Source organism: Sinohyriopsis cumingii, chromosome 10 (genome assembly GCF_028554795.1).
Source record: "Sinohyriopsis cumingii isolate HCF-2022 chromosome 10, ASM2855479v2, whole genome shotgun sequence".
Classification (NCBI taxonomy): Eukaryota; Metazoa; Mollusca; class Bivalvia; order Unionida; family Unionidae; genus Sinohyriopsis; species Sinohyriopsis cumingii.
In genome coordinates this window covers 37,644,957-37,669,704 of record NC_142970.1, presented here as the reverse complement: position 1 = coordinate 37,669,704, position 24,748 = coordinate 37,644,957, and the positions used below count along the sequence as shown (strand labels likewise).

General features: G+C 31.0%; 2 protein-coding genes across 11 annotated transcripts in view; both read left to right on the top strand.

The window, feature by feature from the left end:
* The window catches only part of LOC149789886 (serum paraoxonase/lactonase 3-like), a 107,587-nt gene that overhangs the window by 65,573 nt on the left and 17,266 nt on the right, over positions 1 to 24,748 (top strand). The gene's annotated exons all lie outside the window — the stretch shown is intronic.
* Positions 1 to 24,748, top strand: part of LOC149789887 (uncharacterized) — a 31,074-nt gene that overhangs the window by 123 nt on the left and 6,203 nt on the right. The window contains exons 2-19 of one of the 5 annotated variants that reach the window (XM_089971948.1): positions 2,770 to 2,890; positions 5,333 to 5,441; positions 9,798 to 9,963; positions 11,020 to 11,206; positions 12,074 to 12,176; positions 12,930 to 13,003; positions 13,411 to 13,461; positions 14,239 to 14,280; positions 15,221 to 15,268; positions 15,757 to 15,804; positions 16,347 to 16,391; positions 17,256 to 17,312; positions 18,139 to 18,195; positions 18,759 to 18,815; positions 19,938 to 21,684; positions 23,258 to 23,317; positions 23,752 to 23,808; positions 24,419 to 24,502. In XM_089971948.1, coding sequence (XP_089828074.1) covers positions 5,348 to 5,441; positions 9,798 to 9,963; positions 11,020 to 11,206; positions 12,074 to 12,176; positions 12,930 to 13,003; positions 13,411 to 13,461; positions 14,239 to 14,280; positions 15,221 to 15,268; positions 15,757 to 15,804; positions 16,347 to 16,391; positions 17,256 to 17,312; positions 18,139 to 18,195; positions 18,759 to 18,815; positions 19,938 to 21,684; positions 23,258 to 23,317; positions 23,752 to 23,808; positions 24,419 to 24,502 — 2,977 coding nt within the window. In that variant the 5' untranslated portion in view covers positions 2,770 to 2,890; positions 5,333 to 5,347. Of the gene's footprint in view, positions 1 to 2,769; positions 2,891 to 5,332; positions 5,442 to 7,990; positions 8,148 to 9,797; positions 9,964 to 11,019; positions 11,207 to 12,073; positions 12,177 to 12,929; positions 13,004 to 13,410; positions 13,462 to 14,238; positions 14,281 to 15,220; positions 15,269 to 15,756; positions 15,805 to 16,346; positions 16,392 to 17,255; positions 17,313 to 18,138; positions 18,196 to 18,758; positions 18,816 to 19,937; positions 21,685 to 23,257; positions 23,318 to 23,751; positions 23,809 to 24,418; positions 24,503 to 24,748 lie in introns of those variants that run through there. The other 4 variants (XM_089971949.1, XM_089971947.1, XM_089971950.1 and 1 more) reach the window with 4 other exon arrangements.

Sequence of the window (24,748 nt, the reverse complement as noted above, 5' to 3'; positions counted from 1 at the left end):
TTTTCTCAATGATTTAAGTAATGACTTTTTCCCATAGAGTGTTTTATTCATGAGACTCTTGACTTGCAAGAACTGCTTTTATAATTCGGTGTCTTTGTACTGTAAACTAGTTATTTTCTAAGTCTGATATTGTAGATATACTCATCAATGCTCTTTAATGGCGTAACAAAAATGACCATTTTTGTTACGCCGTTGAAGAGCATTGATGATAGTTATACATTACGGTATCATTTAAAAACAAAATTAAGAAGAACAGCATGACGTTTACAAAAGCAAATTAAGGCTTACTTTTCTGGAGATTAAAACAGCGATCTAGTGAAAACATAAAAACAAAAAGTACTCCTGTAATGCTTCGAATGGTTTGTCTATGGCACACAATTTTGGCCATAAGGTATAAACTATTATAATCTGCGTTCGCTAAAATCAATCAGAAGATACTTTTGAATCTCATTTTTAATAGGATATATACTAGCATATGCATGATATATATTTAAAAAATGGCTTTAATTTCGATATTTTGCTCATATTCATTTCCATTGTTTGTCCTAGCGAATAAAAATATTCACATTAGGGTCAATGATTAGGTTTTTAAATAAGTAGTGGGGCACCTTTTTCTTAGAATGGGCATTATTTTAACTAAGGTATTTGTCAACCATTGGGTATCTGCAGATAATAACAATTAGAATTTAGCATGGATACATCCACATGTTTTGTCTAATTGTTCAAAAACTTGTTTCAAAAGCAGATATTTTTCCAGTTTGGAGAATGGGGCCTGGTTCATAGAATTTAGAACTTTTGCCATTGAAATGGTCCTTTGGTAAAATTTATTGGAAAAATCTTAATATAGAGTGATTATAAAAATTGTGTAGTAATAATTATAATATTACATAAACAGCAAGTACTTGAAATAAAGAATAGCCTGGTGCCCCAGTCCTACAATATAACATGATATTTGTGGTCTGGTGCAACCAAAATATAAATACCAGGTGATTCATTGTACATTTTAGTACTTCCTAGTGCCTGTGGCCACCCTAAATCTAGACCAGGCACGTTCCATATTCTAAGTAAGTTGACAACTTGGTTGACTCCAAAAAAGTAATATTTAATTTCCATGACAAAACCTTGATCACACATACAAAATGCTGCATTTTCATTGTAAAGTTCTTCAAAGACACTGTTAAATTATTCATATTCAGCAACTTATTAGGGCTCCATTAGTTGCGTCTTCCACCTTAGGAAGATTTTTGCATAATTCAGGACCCATGCTACCAGGCAAAGTGGTGACTAAGTATAAAAATAATGTTAAGTTCAGCTTTTTCTTTTAGACAAGCAAAAACAACTTTGCCTTGTGATTGTTCAACTGTACATCAAGTGACTGTAGATGTGCTCCCTCTACTTAGCCAGATATTTCCTGTGTAGTTGTCTTGTTGCATTATACCTCAAGGCAATAAGCATTGCATGTATCAGATAAATGATGTTGATATCAATTGCGCCAACAATCAAACACTGGCACAATCATAGGCATGTGCTGCAATACACTTTCCATAAACTCTGAGCAAAGTTATCATGGTCTGATTTCCACAAGTTATATTTTGATGAAAACATAACAATTTTTGTTTCCAAATTAAGATCTATATGTATAAAAAAAATTGTTTTAAAATTAGCAAAGGGCTCTTTGATTGTTTGGAGTTATTTTAACTGATGTGTTCTTCATAAAATCAGTTTGACACCGTAAATAAACTTGTCATGTGGCTTTGGCTAATGTGGGTATGTGAGAAAGCTTGCCAGTAGCTTCTCATGGGTCGGTGGTTGTTTCCGGGGTTTTCCCGGGATCTTCCTCCACCATTAATACTGGCAGCCATGTATAGCCTATCGTGTGCTGGAAAATGGCATTAAACCTTACAACAACAACAATAACCTGTCATGTGGCAATAAGGGCAGATATCACTGTATCTAGGAAGTACATCTTGATTAGATTGTCTTGGGGTATTTTTTACTTAATTTAATTCCTTTTTTGCCCAATGGGCGGAAAACTCAAGGAAAAATATACAATTCATAGAATGCATTTGTCAAAATATTATGTGATAAAGATTCGACATAGAATATAATTATGTAAGTCAGAAATGTAGGAGATAATGCTACAATTGGAATTCAAGAAGCCATGTAACGTCAAGATTGTTTTCTGACATTGATAACAATACATTGCAAAAGAAAGCAGTGAAGCATGCAATATTTAATGAACAACATTAAAATTAATATGTAGATAAATACTAAAACCATAATGCTGCAATCCTATCAGTTGATTATTTTAACAAAACTAGCATGTGAGTGGTTATTGATAATTTCTAATCTCAACATGACACAGGGGTCAAGGTAGACTTGACTTTTAGGGATAAGTGACTTCTTCTTTTGGACATAACAGGGAGAAGTGGGAGCAAAGCAAAAAATGCAAAATATGTATATCTGAGAGAAAATCTGTTTTGAGAAACCAGGATCTGCCTGCACAGTTTGATTGATTATAGTGTTTTGACCTGTTATGGGAGACCACATATCTTGAGAGACCATTATTGTTTGATAGATGGGATTGTCTTTCAAGACAGGTTCTACTGTATCTGCTTTTGTGTGTTGTTATCGTTCTCTTATGTTAATTATGCCCTCTAATTCCCAGTGTGCATATTTGTATTTAACATTGGTTTTAAGCAATAATTTATTCTCAAGTAGAACATTTTGTGAGTTATCTCCAGTTGTCAAGCTAAACTTGAATTTTAGGGAGAATGGACTTTTCCTTTTGGGCAGAAACAGGATAAGTGAGAGCTGAACAGGGAGAAGTGTGACACAAACAGGGAGAAGTGGGAGCAAAGCGAGTCATGCACAAAATATATATATATGGGTAGGTGGGTGGGTGTGTTTTCATTCTCTTATTTTAATTATGCCATCTTTTTCCCAGTATGCATATTTGCATTTATCATTGTTTTTTTAAGCAGTACTTTATTGTGAAGTAGAACATATTTTGAGTTCTGTTTCATTTATAAATACGTTTGGTGCATGTTTATAAACTATCATCTATAACTATAATTTTGCAATATGACTTAAAAAGATAACAACAGAAGCTATACATTGTAATAACTGCAATGGTAGTAGCTGGTGCAGGAAAGTAACATTTCCATTGGTCAGAATGTTAGAACTACTTTTCTAAGAATACCCACTTCTATAAATAGAGTCCCGTGTACAGCATAAGATAAACACTGCCACTGAAGGCAGACACGAAGTAAGCATTAAAGGAAAACAACATTCTTTCATTTTTTTAAAAATAAAAATAATTGAATAAATTTGGCTTCCATTGGTTGAAGGACTGGTATTATGATGACCTTATTACAATCAAGCAGGACAATCCCAAATGCTAAATATAGCTACGTAAACGAAAAAAACCCAAACATGTATTACTACGCCCAATTAAAATTTCTATTTTTTAATGATGCAAACAGCATAACATAACGAATAATTTATATTTCAGTTATAAGAATTTAACGTTTTTTACTGAGTTTATCGTGGTATAAACTGTCAATTCTCGAAGTGCGTTATTTGCTGTGTGAATCGGCAACTGACAGTTTATACCACGATAAACTCCGACAAAACAACGTTAAACTCTTACGTAACCGCTCACTTTATAACTTCATTATGATTATGACAGTCTTTTGATATGATTGCAAATGTAAAGTATAATTATTTGTCTATGTTAGGGATTAGTTCAATAATATTTGCTTTGCTTTTTTATCTTCTTCATATTTTCACAGAAATTCGTGAACTTAGAAAACAAGCTATACCTTACTTCATCTCTTGAATTCCACAACATAGAGCATTGTTCTGTGTGTTTCAGACCGACATAATTGCATTTTAAAGCTAAATATTCAGTAAAGTAATATTTAGACTGCTTTGTATGAATTGTATATTTTCCTGAATATATTTGCCCAGTGGTTTACAAAAAGAGACAATCTAACAAAGTGGTACTTCCCAGACACGTCGATGTCCACCATTGATTCCACATGACACTGGTTCACTTAGAGTTCCAAAACGATTTTTGAAGATAATACTGTACATGCAGCAGTTAAAATGTTCAAGTTACCGATTTTATTCTTAAAACACAAATTGTTATTTACTACGTTTAAGTTTCACAACACAAGTTTATATGTTTTTATCATCAAATGATTGTGGAAATTGGGCAGTAATAGTTGCTGACTTACTCGTGAAATGATAACGGTCAAGCACCTTAAAAAAACCCACATGCCTGTGAATCTGTAAGAATTTGTTTGTCTGCACAATTGATATCAACACCAGCTATATGATAGCTTGATGCCAACATTTTGCACTAAGCTATAACACTGGAACTAACCTGGCTAAGTGGGGTGAGCATCTAAAAAAGATGATCCATCAATGTACTTTTAAAAAATCACAAGCGAAGTAGTTTTCTCTTTCCTAACAGAAGAAGGGAAAGTTTACATTTTTTATGCAACTTAGTCACCCACTTCGCCCGATAGCATGCCTCAGTGGCATCACTCCTAGCATTCAGCCAATCAAATAACACTATCTGACTCATTTGAGTAATTGACTTGGTTTTTATTCTTTTAGACCATTGTCTTTGCTAGCGAAGAAAAATCCTTCAAGCCTGTTAATTTTCCTTTAAAACTAAATATTTATAACTAAAACTTGTTGAAAAGCATTCCAAATGTTTTCCAAGGTTTATTTTGAGAAATTCAGTTATGACAAAATGACACACTTGTAAGATAAAGGATAATGTTTTCCTCCTGCTGGAACAATGTGTCAAGCCTTTTGTAGCACATATATCAAAATTATTAAGAAAGTCCCTCATTCTAAAAATAGATGCATGCACATTTCATGCATATCATCATATTCATGTCTGTGCCGATTTGGTTGGAAAGAAGGGTCTAGCTCATTCATTTATTGACTTTTATGCTTCAGTTTTTCCATCAGTGCATAGTTGCAGTAATGTTTTATCAACAACAATGAAATTAGGACAGATACTACAGTGTGAAAACATGTAGTTTCAGGTATATGCTACAGTTATTATCTCTTATGTTAGTTTAGAAAACTGTATTTTAAGTGCTAGCTGATTCAGCATTTTTATCAATTTGCAATTACATTACTGTAATCTAGGTACTCCTATCAATTAAAATTATTTGTGATGTACAGTTTCTACACTGCTCTTTTAGGTATTATGGCTAAAATACACTGCATATGAACATGATACATTTTTTACACTTACAAATGATATCTGCATTGAAAAGTATTATTATTATTATTTCCATTTCCACAGCTCGGTCTATATGGTATGATGGCTGCTAATGATTATGTAATAATTGAATGGGTGACTCAGAAGAAGGATCCACCAGGATTCAGAATACTTGAATCTGATTCATCACGAGGTCTGTTTTTTTTTTTTCTTCTCCATCTTGTATAATATTGTGTGTATTTTGGTAATTTTACATGTATTCATCAGGTTAACATACATTATTTGAACAACTTTAGTTAATTAAATTTATAAGAAAATAATAATCTTTTCAATGACATGGAGACTTTGCATACTTATATGCTCTTACACTCACCTGTACTTTTGGAGTTTTAAATAAAGTAATGGTAATTGAAGCAGAAAAACAGTAAATGAGCATTAAAGTTTACATTCAAAGACATTGCATAGAATAATAGTCTTAATAAAATTAAAAGGGATGCTATTTACATGTTATTATGTAGCAGCCATTTCAACATATTTACTTGTTATATTATTGCATAGACAGCATTTTTAAAAGTTACTTTGTTATCTTTTTATTTATGTGGTATTCAGGGAAGCATTAACATTAAAAGTAATTGTGGTCAACTTGACTTTGACTCGCTTCTAAATATCTTAATCAATGTTTATATATATGTAACTTTGGTGATGTTTAGTTGAAAAGATAATGAAATAAATTCATACATTGTTTACATTTAAGACAAATGCATGTAATCGGTAATATTTATTGCAATCGATTTGCCACAGAAAATATAAAAATATATTTGGCTGACTATCCATTTTTTTCTTGACGACCCTTGCACTTTTTGCACCCCTGGGTGAATTTATTTTTATACATTGAACCACTCCAGTAATCTTAGTGGCTTTGACATCTGTGTTAGATGCAGTAGGTTGTGGGTTACAACCCTGACCCAGGCCTACCAATTACTTAGCCAAAAAACGGTATTAGCAGCTGGCTGGGTTGGCGCTTAGCATTAACAGGTTAATGTGACTAGGTGGGACATGATTCCACATGTTTGCGGCCTGATGCCCAAGTGCTAGACATCACTGTAAACTGCCACATTGCCGACATCATAGTGATATGACTGAAAAATTGTTAAAGCCATTTTACAAATCCAAATCAGACACATGCACAAAAGTAAATAAAGTTCCAAAATCGATTTGTGCATGTAATTGAGTTGGCTTTTTGTCCAGTACATGAATAATTTAAATTGCTTCTAACTGAGCTGGTTTAGCCCATTGCTTCAAGTACATATTCGAATATATTATATACAGTGTTTTAAAAATAAAAAGTCCCTTTTTAATTTTGTTTGGTTCATACCTGAATGAACCCAACTTTTTTTAAGCCATGCCTGCCTGTACTACTTTTCTGTACATAATGATGAATGAAGACTATATTTAGAATATGGGATGATTAAGTCATAATTCTTACTTAAGATTTTAATTACAAGCACTGGACATTGTTTATAAAAAAAGAGATATCTTTGCTAATGCTACAAGTAATATACACTTTAAAAGAAAAATTAAGCATCATCTGCTTACATATCTTGTTAAGACATGATATTTCCATGAGATACTCATTGGTATGTGTGTATTAATCAGTTATTTGAAATCTGTATACCATTAAAATATGGAAATTTAAAATGTAGTCTTTATATTAAAACAAACAAAAAAACAATAATCTGTTTACACTGGGACTCAAACCCAGGACATTCATATTATTGACGCCACTGTAACAATCTGAGCTATGCAGTCACTTGATATGTTTAGTATTAGATAATTTATAAAAGCCAGTGAACTGGAAAACTTTCTCTGATTAGTTGTAAATATATCACTGTGATTCACTGTTATGTAATTATTGTGCCTTAATGAGAGTGAAGTTCAAAATATGAATAAATAAAAGAATGTTATCAAAATATGAGTCTATTTAACTATTTATGCAGTTGAATTTAATTATAAGGATTGGCCATTTATTGTTTAATGTTCAATGAAGCATGAACCCAAAAAATCATGCTGTGCACACTTTGTATGATGTGCATAATAACTGGAATATAAGACTACTTTTATTGTTCATTTTTTTAAATAATGTAAAATGTGATATTTACATATTTGTCTTTCTTACAGTATAGAGTGTTTCAGATTGTCTGCACATGAAAGGATGTACTTTTTACTTTGTGGCTATTTATATTTTTCAGTCACATTAGCATATTGCATACTGCCTTCATTATTTTTAAATTAAATTACAGTCATTACTCCTTTATAGCAGTTGTTGGTTGAAGAAACATTGAATCAGATGTCGTTCCATCCATAGCACTGTCAGATAAGTATCATGATAAGCATTTTTATACTTTACTCCATAAATATCTTGGATTTAAATGTTTTTTTTTTCTGGGACGGGATTGATTCTTTTCATGATTGTGAAAGAAATACTTTATTCAAATAAATAACGTAACGCTTGTGAAACTTTATTCAAATAAATATAATAAAGCTCAACATATATATATATATATATATATATATATATATATATATATATATATATATATATATATATATATATATATACTAATTCTATCTTCTACCTCCGTTTGTAATATTGACCCCAAAATTCTATTTCATCATTATTATAATTATTAAAGTAAATAATTTATTATTTGAATGTATTATCATCAGTTTGCTTATACCCATATGTATCACTATTAATAGTGGCCCTGAAACTAAAATATTTCATTCGTATTAATAAAGATGAGTATAGTATAAAATGTTTATATTTTTCTGACATGATGCTTTGTTTTTGCCAATATTTTATTTTTCAGGTCGTGTGCTATAACCATTGATAATCTAAGTAAGCACATGTTGCATGCGCAACAGCACACACTTATAATTTGCTGCTTCTTGTACTAATGCTTTTAATTGACAGGGTCCAAAATATTTTAGTATCAGATGTTACCTTAGGACTCGGAATGAAATGATATGTAAGGCTGATAAAGTGTAAACAGGCAAGTTCAAGTATATCATATAATCCACAAGTGTTGATTGCTGTCAGTATATCAGTTCCAAGTATGATAATAGATGAACAAAAATATTTGTACTCAGCATTTGTAAGGCATATTGTTGAGCTATTAAAATAAATAATATAGCTTTAATTGGGAATTTCGGTTTTCTTCATAGTAAAATGTTTAGTATCTGAGCCTTTTGCTAAATATTCTTATTAGGCCAACGAGTCCTGCATAATATTGATACCATCAATTTAAGGATTAGATATTTTGGTCTGTAATACATAAAAAAAATACCATCAATTTCAGCGGAAGCAGTTTTGGCCATTATTGTACAATATTGACAATATCATTGTAATGGGTGTATATTTTGGACCCTAAAGCAAGCTTATTAAGGTAGATAATAATATTTTTCATATTTTTCATTGAACAATTATTTATCTTTCTTATCAGCACCCTGTGTACTATTTTTGCTCTGCTAATTTCAGTGCATATTAGCACTCTTAACATGCTTATTTTCCATGTATATTTGCACACTTAACATGCTTATTTTCCTTGCATATTTGCACTCTTAACTTGCTTATTTTCCTTGCATATTTGCACTCTTAACATGCTTATTTTCCTTGCATATTTGCAATCTTAACATGCTTATTTTCCTTGCATATTTGCAATCTTAACTTGCTTATTTTCCTTGCATATTTGCACTCTTAACATGCTTATTTTCCTTGCATATTTGCACTCTTAACATGCTTATTTTCCTTGCATATTTGCACTCTTGACATGCTTATTTTCCTTGCATATTTGCAATCTTAACATGCTTATTTTCCTTGCATATTTGCAATCTTAACTTGCTTATTTTCCTTGCATATTTGCAATCTTAACATGCTTATTTTCCTTGCATATTTGCAATCTTAACTTGCTTATTTTCCTTGCATATTTGCACTCTTAACATGCTTATTTTCCTTGCATATTTGCACTCTTGACATGCTTATTTTCCTTGTATATTTGACCCTTAATATGCTAATTTCAGTGCATATTAGCATATGCTAAATTAAATTAATATTAACAACTTTAACTTTGGCTTTTCAGGATTTTCATTATATGTGTGCTACATTATTGGATGCAGTGATATTTAATGGAGCTTTTACTGGTAATTTTGACTGTCAGTGCTATTAATGTACAACGTAAAATTGGGAAAGACAGGATAATTTATTGATGTCATGTGAGTTGCTGCATAAATTTTCATGATGAACTATATTTTAATATACAAATATTGTTCTGGTAATGATAGCATCCTTCTTTAAACCATTAAACAGCGAACCTAGTCAAAAGAGAATTTGACATAGGACAGTAATTAGTATTTTACTCTTATGACTAGAAGATATAACCGATTTACAGGGTTCTGTTATTTTATTACCCGGCAAGATATTAATGCTGGTAGCAGTGCCACAAAAGTACATTTTGTAGCCTATCTTTAAATACTGTCATTTCACCTCCAGATAAAACAGTCATCTCCTTGAAATCAATTGCAAAGGGCCAGTTTGTGTTGGAGCACCCTGGAACATTGCTATCATACAATAATAGCATTGTAAGACAAAACGACTATGACAGGAGACGACTTAAGAGTCAGCTGCTGTTTTTTGAACATAAGGGTGATAAAATGTGGTTAGTATAATTTATAGTCTTTAATAGAGTTAATAATCATTTAGTTTTGTCCAAGTAGCCTATCAATGTACACCTCCCCTTCCCATTTGGTACCTTAAAAATATAGAATACTATCTTCCAAGTAGCCTATCAATGTACACCTCCCCTTCCCATTTGGTACCTTAAAAATATAGAATACTATCTTCCAAGTAGCCTATCAATGTACACCTCCCCTTCCCATTTGGTACCTTAAAAATATAGAATACTCCCTTCCAAGTAGCCTATCAATGTACACCTCCCCTTCCCATTTGGTACCTTAAAAATATAGAATACTCCCTTCCAAGTAGCCTATCAATGTACACCTCCCCTTCCCATTTGGTACCTTAAAAATATAGAATACTCCCTTTTATTATGTTTGTTAGGCAACAGTAAGATGGTATTTTTTATTTTTAAAGAAGCATCAGTTATTTTAATATGTCTTGTTCTTTTATATGTTTTAAAAGTTTTGGACTTTGACTTTTCTTAATTGGAGGCTTTGCTTTGCACTAATTGAAATCCTGCTATTTTCGATATTTATATGCTGCAATTGCATGATGGCATGAATAGATTTTATGTCCATTACAACAGTTTTTGGGGGACATATTTTACAATTTGTTATCTGCTTTCCAATGAGGCTTTTATGCAGATTCATCTGAATAAAATTAACTTAAATATATGACAACTTTATCACCTGACCTAATTTAAAGGCTTTTGTATTTTGTAAAAACATGTATTTGTTAATTACACCCTCAAACGCATACATTAGGGAAAATTATTACCTAGACACCTTTAAATTAAAGTAACTCATTCTTACAAAAAAGATTTAATATTGTGACCTTTTTTGCACACTTTAATGGTTATAATGACATGGGTTTTTCTGTAAAAGATTTCCTATAATGTCTACTTGGTCCTAAATGAAAATTATGCCATTATGATATCTAAAACCACAACCATGATGGCCATCTTAAATATATTCTTATTATTTCTCCTTTTTTTCATATCATACTAAAAAAACTGCACATTTGATGCTTATTGCAGCATTGACTCAACATTATCGAGACAGTTTGGCTGCCGCATTCAAAAGAACAGTAACAATGCTAATGTGTACAGAGAAGTTATTGTTATTAATGGACAAATGTACTTAATATACAGAGCTTCAAAAGACATTTTCCCTGGTGATGCATTGATATGTAATGAAGAAAATGGTGCTGAAGCCAGTGATCAGGTAAGATGAAGAGAAATTAACACTAGTGTTAATTGGAAACTGAACATTTAACTAATCAGAATACACATTTTTGTCAGGTCAGGTCTGCCAGTTGTCTATGGGGCTTTAAAATTTCCATCTCCATCAAACATTTATGAGTGGTAAATGTCTTGTCCATCTATTTGTTATACAAACAATTCTTGCTTGTTTAATAATAAAGCAGTTTTACCATAGTCTCTTCATGAAGTGAGAGAAGGATGACAGAGATCACATTTGTGTAAAAGGTTAATGACACAACAGTACATCACTGGCTATATCGTGCCAAATAGGTTTAGGTATTTCAAAAGGGAATACAATATATGGGCCAAAAGAGTAAAATCAGTAAGATACAGCTGAAATTTTGTTATAGAAAATACACTCTGATAAAAAGAAATCCAAGACCTAGGACCTGTAACATTATGATGGGACACATTCATCTGTAACATTATGATGGGACACGTTCAGCTGTAACATTATGATGGGACACATCCAAGGTTGAACAAGTTGCCTTAATTAGCAATCATACTTAAGTGACATTGAGCTGAGGTGGCGAGATCTATGTACATGTATGTGAGAAAATAGCTCACCATTCCTCATAATTTCTTTTCATGTGCAATCTTGTGCATAGGAAGACTTTAACTTTAAGTAATTCAAAGTAGATACTATCTGTCCTGTTTGTAATATTAACATTATCTATCATATGTACTGATGTCTGATAAGAATTAGACAGTTATGACTAATTCATGTGTATTTTTCATTTGGATCCATATTTAAGTTTTATTTTGATGATCCCATACATTAAATTGTATGCCAGTCATCAAACATGAACATCATTTGAATAAATTGCAGATCATTCTTAAAGTAGAAGACAACTCAAGAGAGTTTGCTCCGCTGTGGAAAACGTTCAGTGTTTTTCAGAAACCAGAGGACTTTACTGAAGTGGCAACTTGGGGTACTTTCATCCAAATAATTATACACTTTTGTCTTTGACATTTACAAAAGATACATCAACAAAAATTAATGCTTTTAATTAAAAGAGATGGACAACAAAAGGCACATAAGCATGTTAATGAGCAATATAATTAAAACTTTATGTCAGTATAGACTCAAAAGAAGATCCTTGTTAGCATAAATTTCTTATTTGGTTTCTACTGTAATGTTTTTCTCTCTCATTATTCTGAATTTTTAAAATCATATTTCTTCTCATCAGCTACCATTTGCTCCATATCTATGTTTTAATATCATATGTCGTAACTAAAGCAATGTAAGCTCCATTTGCTTATGCATCTTGTTTGTGCACTTTATAACAGACATGAAAATTATAAAATGACAAAGTCATAAATGACTTTCAGGGTTGATACAACTCTTTTCGACTGTAACTAACATTGGCACACATACAGTGGAAGCCCTGCAAACATCATATTAAAAAATAATTTCAATTTGGTTATTTTCATGGGCAACAATTTTAATTGTTTTATTTAATTCATGGATTTGTACTTTATTGTTTGCAATGATGGATCAGTATTTATTTCTTTAGTCATTTATTAATTTTTTATTTTATATATTAACCATGGAATAAACAATGGCATAATCATCAAAAAAGTATTGTAGGAACATATCCCAAAAGTCCAATCTCAAGATAACCACAAGTCGAAAGATACTTAAAAGGATCCTTGATACTAATTACATTTTTGTGTGTTTTTAGCACCCGATAGAAAACCTGCAAGTAAAAATAGATATTGTGAAGTCTGCAGGTGCACATATACAAGTCTGAAACAGGTATTATTTAATTCCTATACTAAAATTTATTTTATAGTTCAGCTTGATGAAGATAGTGTTTAATGAACTAAATCTCTTTTGTCATACTCCTTACAATGACTTTAGAAAACAAAGAAAATATAGCTGGCATGTGACTGAATCACAGAAAGAATTATTGCAGTACTTTGCTTACTAAGAATATATTTACAGTCACCATTTTTAACAGTGTGTTAAATCTGCTTCAGAGAATGAGTTATTGGGATTATTGATGTGTATTTATGTCTCAGTTGTCAGAGATAATCAGCTATTAGCCTCATAAGGATTGATTATGGAGAGACATTACATGTACTTACTTTTTACCAGTAATTATACATGATATGAAATTATATTTCATTTTTTTTTAAAGTGATAAAATTGTTTGATTTCAGCATCTTGCTCTGGTATCACATCAGCAGATTCAATTACAGTCAACATACATGGTAGGAAAGCAAAACTTCCAGGTTTAATGTGCAAATATGGGTAGCACACAGGAATATAATGGAAGAGTTTGAGCAAGAGTTCACCTATTTCTTTCTCTTAAATATTCTGACAGATAAAATAGTATTGTATAAATATTCTTAATATTCTTACATTATCAGTTATGGAGACATGTACATTAATAAATGAGTCACTTGTAAATTTCATAGAAAAATATTATACTCATTGAAATTATCTCTGACCATAAAAGACCAGCTGGACCTGGCCCAAAAATGTAAAAGCTTATTATTTAGTTTTTGTAAGCTTGGAGTATCTCTTCTCGGTATATGTAGTATGCAAGATCCATAATGGAAACATTTTTAAAAAATTGCTCATTATAAAATATATTTTCTCATTTGTATCTTTTGGATTAGCAATGGGGTTATGTGGTAAATATACATGTTCCTCCATCTGTTGGTTAGTATATATCACACATTATGGAAGACACAAGCTTGAAATCTAGGTTTCTGTTGGTAGATATGCATATTAGTATTGTAACATTATCTATATTGTCACTGACTATACTCATATCACTTTTGTACAGAGTAAATTGTATAGGTATTGGAGAACATTTGCTTCATAGAATGGGAATTATATACATTTGAACTGACTTATACAAGATCCGATCAATTGAATTATTTTCTTCATTTTCTTCAATTATTATTTCATACATGCTTTTTTCACATATACGTTATTACAAAAACAGTTAATTTGGGTATGCATCTACTTCTCTATTTCAGGAAGAAGACGCAACCCTAAATATTGAAAAACTTGTATGCAAAGTATGTAAAATTATACAGGTTGGAAATTCAACTAACTTTCAACCATGTGCACTGTTCCGTTGTTTTGTTTAATAGCTTCATAAATTGTCATCTGTTATTCTGAATTAGAGATTATATGTAATTTGTAATATGTTGATTTATGATTTTTATTACTACCTTGTGCTCTGTGAATATTTACAATTCGTCAATACATATTGGTGAAATTTTCAATTTATTTTGAAGGATATTATTTGTGTATGGATTTTTATGGATATTTAAGTTTTATTTTTGCACTTATGTGCTCCAGTTTTCTTTTTCATTTACCTGGTTTTCACTTAGATAGTTTTAGTTGAATGTTATTAAATTTATTTAAAACATATGATTCAAGATACATGTAAATAGTAAATAAAGTTTCATATATTATTTTGTATAGGTCTAGACCATTTATTATGCTGCAATTTATTTAATCATTTTTAAATTGGATAATTTGATTTTCAGATGGATGATAAAAATAAAACAAGAAATAAATAACTAAATAAATAAAAGAAAATGATAACAATTTTTTAAAAACATTTATTAAATCAGATTAATCTTTCAACTTTGAAGTGTTTACATATTAGTTATGAAAAGGTTCATGCTATGATTATGGTTATTTCTTATGCTTTTAAATGTTTTTGTTGGCAATTTACTGCTTTAATCCATTTGTTTTTAATATTTATGCAGTTTTGTATAATGGCCAGAACTTGTGTTGCATATTACTGCATATTACTTTCACATACTCTACAATTCCATGATGTCAAGGTGCTGTAAGGAAATACTTAAATCTATGCATGTGGTACAATATTTTGATCCACTAATGATTTTTAAATCAATGGTCTAGAATGTTGATGGAGGAAATGGGGTTAATCAAGTCAGCTGCATGGTACTAATTAACATTAGTAAATTTTGTTCTGCTTTTTAGATCACTGCAGAAAATATGGATGATTTTCCAAATGATCTATTCACAAATGTAAGTCAACATCAGCTTTGCCACCTTGATATAATATAATGCATATATAACTGTATTTGTGGGTCTCTTCCTGTGTGTAAAATCAATACAGGTTTTATAAAAAAAATACATGTTTTCTTGCCTGGGTGTATAAGAATGCAAGTAACATTGGCATTCATAGCATCATGGTTTTCGTATGATAGGCATCAGATACAAAGATGTAGGAGGGTTATAAGATTGATACTTCTTTTCAAAAGACCACATAGTAGTCTTTTGTGATAATGTAATGACTTATACTTTCAACATGACTTGTTCCAATGCTTTTGTAACCGACAAAAAAATTAATGAAAGTTGAAAGTCAGTGACATGCATCTTTAAATGGCAATAAATCTACGGAATGATTGTTTTATGTGTATCATAGTCACATCCCTTTTTCCTTACTTTGGCTGCTGCATAAACTATATAGCTCTTGTAAAATAAATAACATTCATAAATATTATTTGTTTTAGATCACTGCAGTTAATATGGATGAAGTTGACAGTGATTTAATCCCAAATGTAAGTTAATATCCATTTTGCCCCCGTATTCATTAAAATATTATTGTAATGATCACAAAAGTTGGCTGAAGTATTACAAAAGTCCCTCAAACATGGTAACTGCATAAACATTTTTCCTAAGTCCCACAGAGTAGTTACATTCGCACATTTATTAAGTGACACATGCTGGAGTTGCATTAAGAGCTTTTTTGAGTAAGTTCCACATATTGGTAACAGTATTGTCATTTTCATTGAGTAAGAAGCACATACACTTTTGCCGCATTCAAAATTTTATGTCAGTACATAGAACCTGTCTGCCAAATATTACTCGATATTTTATGCTCCCAATTTTCATGAACTGCTGCATAAGTAACTAAAGTACTTAGTGCTGAAATTCCAAGAAAAATCATTCTATCAGCTTGTAAATGTTTATTCCCCTTCACTTTGGCATATACTATTCCTGCAGTTTGATATTCAGAAGGGACTTACTTGATGATCTAAAGTCTTATCAACTAAATCAAACAGATTCTTGAATTCTATCATTCCTTATGATTTTTTTTCAGGTGTCAAATCTAGATATTGTAATGGACTCTGTGAAAAGTGACATGGTAAGAAAATATATTTTGCTAAGCTGTCTTCCACACAGAAATATGTCATCAGTATTAGCAAATCAAGTCCTAATACATCGCCATTTAATCTTACATGGTTCAGTAAGAATTTTCCATCCATATTTATGTGTTTCACAATTATACTGGAAAATATCTAGTTATTTTCATCTACATCATTGGTGTTTGTGGATGTACCTAATCAAATCTATGTACATTCTAAGTCCTTTTCAATTACATCCCCATTGTACTGATAGCAGTATCTGAAATGTATGAATGAGGTGTTATGTAATACGTACACAATATTTTAGTTTGGGGATATGACTTGTTTTTATAACAATGATTGAAATGTCTCGGTATTAACAAATCGTTCAGCCGTAATTTATTTTTCTTAATTTGCACCAAATCTTGGTTTTGAGTATGTACCATATTGCCATATATCATCAATATTTGACAGGTTTGTATCAGAAGAATAACTATGTGATGCTTTTATTTGCTATGTTTATCCATTAAATTTACTTCTACTTTTAATCAAATCTCAGATGTAAAAAATGTTGTTTTAGCTCAAGACAGAGTTTTTGAAGTAATATAAAATTACCATGTAACTCTTTATTCCCAAAAAAAATAAAAATGACCCCTAATCCTGTTTTATTCATCATAATGTCATATTTCTTATGATTTTTTTATCAATGGGGTCTCTGATTATACAATGAAAATATTATTTGAAACACTGAACTACTGCCAAATAATCCTTATTCATAAATATTGTGCCATCACATTGGTTAGTTACTTTCAGATTTTCATAATTACTTAGGCAAGTCTGAGATTAGACCGTCATCTTTATCTCTTCTTATTTATTTTAAACAGATTTCTGAACATTTTGATGACATCATGATAGATCCAGACTGGATTCCGGACAAGAATGTAAGGATTAAAATAATAAGCAAGCCTTTCTTTGTGTTAGTGTCTGGCCATATTGCATGGCAACTCACCTCCTACCACCAATCCATTTCAACACAAAACTTCACATTTACATTGTAAATATCTAACGAGATTCTCCAATAAAAGTTAGTATGATGTGATAATCCTAGCATGAACACAGATTATATTAGTACGTAAGATACTATTTTACAACCTAGTCCAGGTGAAGTTATTCAGATTTGCAATACTGTTCAACAACCTGTCTGCTAGCACCACTTTCTACCAAATAGCTGTAAATTATCATGACATAGATGTCTTTCAGTCTGAGGCCAGTGTCATATTGGGGCGTTTGCCTTTTATACCAATGTAAATCAGATGATCAATACCAATCCCATTATCTATTTAAGCCTTTTCTTAAATTCAGTTTAAACTGGGCTTGGATGGCTGATTGGTCTTTGCCAATGTGAGAAAGGTGGCAGTAGCTTCATTTGGGTGTGTGGTTATTATTTGAGTTATTCAATGGTTCATCCACCAGCAGATATACTGGCTTGGCCTATCCTGCACTGTGAAATTAAACCAAAAACAACAACACCGATTTTCACTATTGTAGTTTTGTCCAGAGTCTCAGACTTATATCATTAAAGAGAATAAAGTGTATTTATTATTAGTGTACATATAGTCTAAGCTTTGGAGATTATGTAAACATTCTGCTCTATACACTGAATATAACTATTTCTTTGTGTTCAGAAAGATTATAGTTGAAATATGTGTCATTTAATTATTGCAACAAAATGCAAGTAAATGTAAAACTATTTTTTATGTTGAACAGATGTCTGAGGATCTTGATGTCAGTTTGACAAGTGAGAAGAACAAGAGGGATGAAAATGTATGTATTACCCATAATGATTTGGAAATTTTTACAAATATAATAATTTCTAATTATAGTATGAAATTATATTTCTTGATGCATGGTCATCACTGTTACCAAATTGTGGTTGTCATTGCTTTTTGGACTATGCACATGTTTTTAAAACATTTGATCACATTAAGGACAGTTTTTTTTAAAATTTGCATTAGCATTCTATTTTATGGTTTTAGCTTTACAAAGCGTTAATCAAAACTTTTAAAAGTCTGAATCGTGTCAAATTTCTAAAGTGATAAAATATTGAGGAAAAAATAATTTTTTCCTGATGTAAGATAGAAATTCAGAATTGGACTGTCAGAAACTTCTTAAAAAAATCTTTTTTTGTGACTGTCTATTTTGTCTATTAAGTTGTATTATAAATAGTAAATTTTATCTAAGAGACTTAGTAAATTTTCTGCCTTTTAATGAGAAAGTTTAAGTGCATATGCTGTGCAAATTTAACAGTTGTGCTATTGTTTCATTTGGGGCGTGGAGTGGGGTTTCAGTTGTTAAGCAATTTCTAGTCTCTGATGCCTCATTTTTAGGAAGTGAAAACATGTCAAGAAATGGAAGAAGATGGAGTTCATACCAATGCTGCAAATGTGAGTAAACAACTTTTGTTACCATTTATACTACTTGTGAAAATAATTTTACACTGGAGTTGTTCTTAGCATGATTTGATTGCAATCCTAACTGTGAAGTATTAACATTTAGCATTTACTGTCAGCTTAGTTGTTAACCAACTCATAATTAATAGACAGGTGCATTCCATGAACATGTTTCTATTTTCATTTTGTTTGTATGCCAAGTTTGAAATATAGGTTACATTATAATTCATTATCTAATATTGACAATGAAACAACATGGTAGCCACATCTCTTTTTTGTAGACAATACACAAATTTAGTTACAAAGGCAAAACTTCTGTTTGTGAGGAAATGTTACTCAAAATTAACATGGGTCCTATATGGCCATACTGAGTTATTTTCCTGGAACTGTACCATTTATTCTGGTGCAGATGTGGAATCTTTGAGCTTAGTGAATAGCTTGGTGTTTAAAGCGTATTCAGGGGTCTATGACAAACATTTTCTTCAAGCAAGTATGGTGAAGTTATTCTTGCTTAAGAAATGCATAATTTCAGATTACAAAATTCCTCTATCAGCTTAAGGAGCTCAATAGTTATTATACACAGATATTTCCAATTGTTGTCATTGGTAATAATGATTTTTAAGTGGCTTTCTTGGGGTTATTACAGTTGGACTAGAGATGATAAAATAAAAGGCAGTACATTGGTAAAAACAAAATTATTCACACCCAGAATAAGCAAAATAGGTAATTGTTAACTGTCATTCTTCAGGACTTTTATTACTTGTTTGATTTAGGTCTCTTTCTTATACATTGCTTTAGAATTGCCTGGTAGCTTTGATTCATTGTATACTGTACCCTGATGTGAACATTGGGTTACTGTCACCTACTTTCACATTTGAATTAATTTGGTTAATTTTTGTATTTAGGGTATCTTCTCTTTCTGGTTCTTGTCACAGTGCTGTATAAAAAATTGTGTTAATGATTGAGCATATGTTTTTTATGAAGATAAAACTACAAGTTTTCACTGTATGGATTAAAATGAGAAATTATATGTTTGTACATTACACTTCATAGATCAATTACATATGTTGTGGGATGATTTTTCCATTGGACTTTTGTTTGACTTTGCTTTTGTAGACCAGAGCTATCTCAGTGCCTGATAAAAGTAATGATTCAACTGAGAAAATTGAACACAAAAAACCCAAACGTTCGTGCCTCTTCTGCAAGAAAGAACAGAGTCAGCTAAGAAGACATTTTAGAAATAAGCATAAAAATGAGCCAGAAATTAGAGCAATTGAAAAACTGCCTCTTAAAGCAAGAGCAGAGGCATATGACAAATTAAGGAAAAAGGCCATTTTTGCATTAAACCAGCAACGAATGAAGTCAAATAAGCCATTAATAAGAGAGAGAAATCAAGGAGATGGGGAGCTCGCCATGTGTACTTATTGTAGGGGTTTCTACAACAACAAGTATTTTTACAGGCACTTAAAACAGTGCCATGCCAGAGAGGAAACAACATCACCTGTTTCTAAGCAAGACATGAAATACATCAAGGCAAAAACAAAAGCACACCTTTCTGATAAAACTCTTAGTTCATTCGAGACAGAGATTTTAACAAATTTTAAAATGGATGAGACAGGAAACATTTGCCGCACAGACAAGTTGATACAAATATACGGGGAAAAGGAATGGTACAGCTCAGGGCAAAAAAATAAACAGTCTGTTATGAGTAACATGAGGAGTTTAGCAAACCTTTTAACAGAGTTTCGAAAGCAAGAAGAAAATAAAGATCTGTCTGGCAAAGACATGTTGGACCGAACAAGGTTTCAGAGTTTAGAAGCATCTATTAGAAATTTAACAGAAAATTGTAATGGTGAGGAAAAAGCAGCTCAGAAACTTAAATTAGGTTATGCTATCAAAAGCGCAGCCAAATCAATGGCTGGACATTATGGCATGGAAGAAGATACAGAGCTTGTCATTAAACAAGTGAAAGGTATTGAAATGTTTATGTTTGTGTTAGAACACAATTGGGGGAAAATTTTTGTCAGTGCTCAAAAGAAATTAGCACAGAGAAGAGCTGAAGTATTGAGGAAACCACATGAACTACCTATTGAAGAAGATATGATGAAATTAAAAATATTTGTTGAAGTAGAAGTTGCAGAAATGCTTAAAGATCCATATAGCACATGGGGACAATACGAATATAACAGACTAAGGTCCATGCTTCTTACTAGACTAACACTTTATAATGCTCGAAGGGGTGGTGAGCCAGCAAGATTGACATTAAATGAGTGGGAGTCAGCGAAGAACAAGGAATGGGTAGACCCAAGTTTAGTTAGCAAAATAGATGATCCAGTAGAGAAGCACCTAGCTGGTCAGTATTTGCTGGCTCACCAGCCTGGGAAAGGAGGAAGGACATTGGTTCCACTTCTGATACCAAATAATATTGTAGCTGCTATAAACAAGATAGTTGAAATCAGGGAGGATGCTGGAGTGGCAAAAAACAACCCCTACCTGTTTGCAAACACCCAAGGATCCATGGAACACTGTAGAGGATGGGACGCAGTCAATGAGGTCACCAAGGCTGCCAATCTAATCCAGCCGGGCAAAGTTACAGCAACATCTGTTAGACATAGGGCCTCTACATACTATGCATTGCTCGATGTCAGCAGAGCAGAGAGGGTCACTTTTCTGAAGCACATGGGTCACTCAGAAGAAGTTTCGAATAACATTTACACCACACCCTCAAGTTACATGGAATTATGTAAAGTTGGCAGATTTTTTGAAGCACTTGATGAGGGCAATCTCAATCCTGCAAGTTCTGTAACCATAACATCACTGCCCCACACCAAGAATAATTCAGGTTTTCTGGAAATGTCATCAGGTAAAATAGCCTTGCATGGCATTAATAGGTCAGCATGTAGTTATTTTATAAAAAATTTGAATTACTGCATGCCCAAACATTTAGTGGATTGAGTATCAGATTTTTATTGATTTTTTTTTCCATCCAGCTGTTGATGCTCTTGCAATGAAGATAACAAATTTACATCTCTATTTTGAAATTAAGGTTATTTTTCTTGTGAAATGATTATGAACTTTGTCTTCCTGAACAATTCTCAAAATATAAAAATAGGTCACGATTACTGGTGTTAATTCTTTACTCTCTTTAATGATTGAACCCTTACAATATGTTTGTGGTACTGTTCTTTGTATTTAACTTTGTCAGACTTTTTCAATTATATACTAAAAACAAGTTACGACTAAAACATGCATAAGCAACAATAATTTTGCTATTGATTTATTGCACAATGTCAAAATTTAATAAACCACATAATGTGAATATACTTGACAAGAAATTACAGAGACAGCTATTGGTTAGGTACTTATCATCACAGACAGTCATTATGCTTGTGAAACTAGATATGACCAACAAATTCTTTTAATTTTCTATGATATATTCAATAGAAAAAGACAATATTATAACTAATCAATACTCTATTTTATCTATAATACAAAATTAACACTAATAAAATATTATCCTTGGTATTTCTTAAAAAAGATTGAATGGAATAGCTTGTAGATTGTTAATTTGCTTTGGTGAGCTTGTATTTATTTATTTGACAATGTTCATGGTTTTGCATGCAAAGTTTGTTTTTATATGATGCAGGTAAGATATTAATGGATAATTTCATTTACATACTCAGATCATCAAATGCAAGACTTTAATTCCAAACAATGAATATTGTGATCTTATATAAATATTTTGTTTGGAAAAATTTGTTTGCTGCACTTAAATATTTGAAATAGATGCAAATTATGCAAGTTTGATACATGTCAGTTATAATTTTGTTGTACCGCATGGATATATATATATATATATATATATATATATATATATATATATATATATATATATATATATATATATATATATGCAGTTAATGAGTGATAGTATTTATACACTTAAAATCTGCAGATATATGGTATCCATTCAGACATGTAATAGGTCAGCAGCTGTTCAAAACTATTTGCTTTAAATTTCTCTGTTGAAATTTCTTTCAGAAAATCTACACTGGTTAGTGTGCAAATTGCTTCTAAAGAAATATAAACTGAATTAGTTAATTATCCTTTTTTGTCAGTTAGTATAAATGGCAAAATTTATATAAATTCATAACTATTGGAAACAGACAATTCTTAATATTTGTACTTCAGTTTTTTTTGGGGGGGGAAATTATTTTATGGATCTTGCATCATCACTCAACATTGAAATACATTTTATGTATGAAATATAATATTTATTTATGATTTTTGTTATGATTCAGACATGTTAAATTCAGAAATATTCAATATGTAACTTTATATTATTATGTTCAAGCTTCATTATTGTAGGGTAAATGTGTTTTGAATATCCTTTGGTAAAATATATTATTTTTTTTTTTACATTATACCATATTCAGCAGAAAAGAAGCCTTCCTTGCCATGTTCTCTACGGAATGAAAAGCATCCATGTCCATCATGTAAGTGAATAAAACATACACAGCTGTACCTAAGCATAGAGGTTTATTTTTAACAATTTAAAATGATTTAGTATTTTGAGAAAAAATACCAATTACTATATATTTCAGAATAACATATATACTTTTGTACTTTATTTTTTTAATTTATATTTAATCTTAATTTTTTTAATTTATTTAAGTATAAAGGCTTAGGTTAAACTTTATTGTCATTTATATCACTTCATTATTGTCAAGCATTTTGTAACTTTATTTTAGCGTTTTAACGAAATCATATTGGATTAAAACAAATTTTTAAAATGAGTTTGAGTTGCCTAGAATATTTGAATTTTAATGTTCCCAAAAATATCAAATATGTTTTGCCATTAATTACTTAATAATTGATTTATGTTACAACAATGAGGATGTTAAAGCACATTTTTATAAAAAAAATTTAGTTGCAATTTCAAATGATGAGCAGACCCTTGGAAAAGTGTCAAGGAAATGTACACAAGGTAAGAGCTTGTACTATTACATAAGGTATGGATTGATGTGAAGCAGTAATATTAAATGCAAATATTTTTAACAGTCATTACCAAATGAGGCTAAAATAATTTAAAAAAAGCCCAATAATCATTATAACTGAGGTCAAATTAGCATAATTTAACACAAAACTGATTTTAAAAATCTTAATGGTATTTTTTGTATCTAATTATAAAGCTTGTAAACATGTCAAAATTATAAAAATTGTGTGATAGAAGGAAATTTTAGACCTAGATGGATAAGAAAGTTTATTTTAAAAAGTATCCTATGATACCTTTGAAAAAGTGGGAGACAAAATGCTACGGTCTCTGCATACTTATGAACTCTTTGCATTTGGTGTTTGTGTAAAAAAAAAAAATTAACATTATGAGGAACCATCTGAGAAAGTTTCCATTGTTGATCATGGCTGAATGATATTTAACCATGAATGTTTTAGCTCCAACGCTGAAAGAAACTGAATAAATCTATCCAATTTTACAATTTTTGGATGATTTAAAAAAGGCCATTATGGTGTTACTTACTTAAATAATTAACACAATTAACTGGAACAACACATGTATATTTATCATAATTGTGTTACAGCCAAGAAAGTAATGTGGAAGCCTGATGATGAAGTTAAGGTAATGGATTACTTCCACACAAACCTCGTGACAGATGTGGTGCCTAGTAAGTAATATACGCTTTACTATCAAGTGTCATTCTAGAAAAATGAAATTAATATGTTGAGCTAATAATACTTTAATATAGCATTTATATTAAAGTATATATAATTGAACCCATTGTTTCAACTCATATACATGCCACATTCTAGATAATCTAATGGTATAAAACTTGTAATAGATGATGTATAAGTAAAACATCATTGTAAATGGTCATTTACAATTTAAATTTAACAAGTGTGCATATTTCACA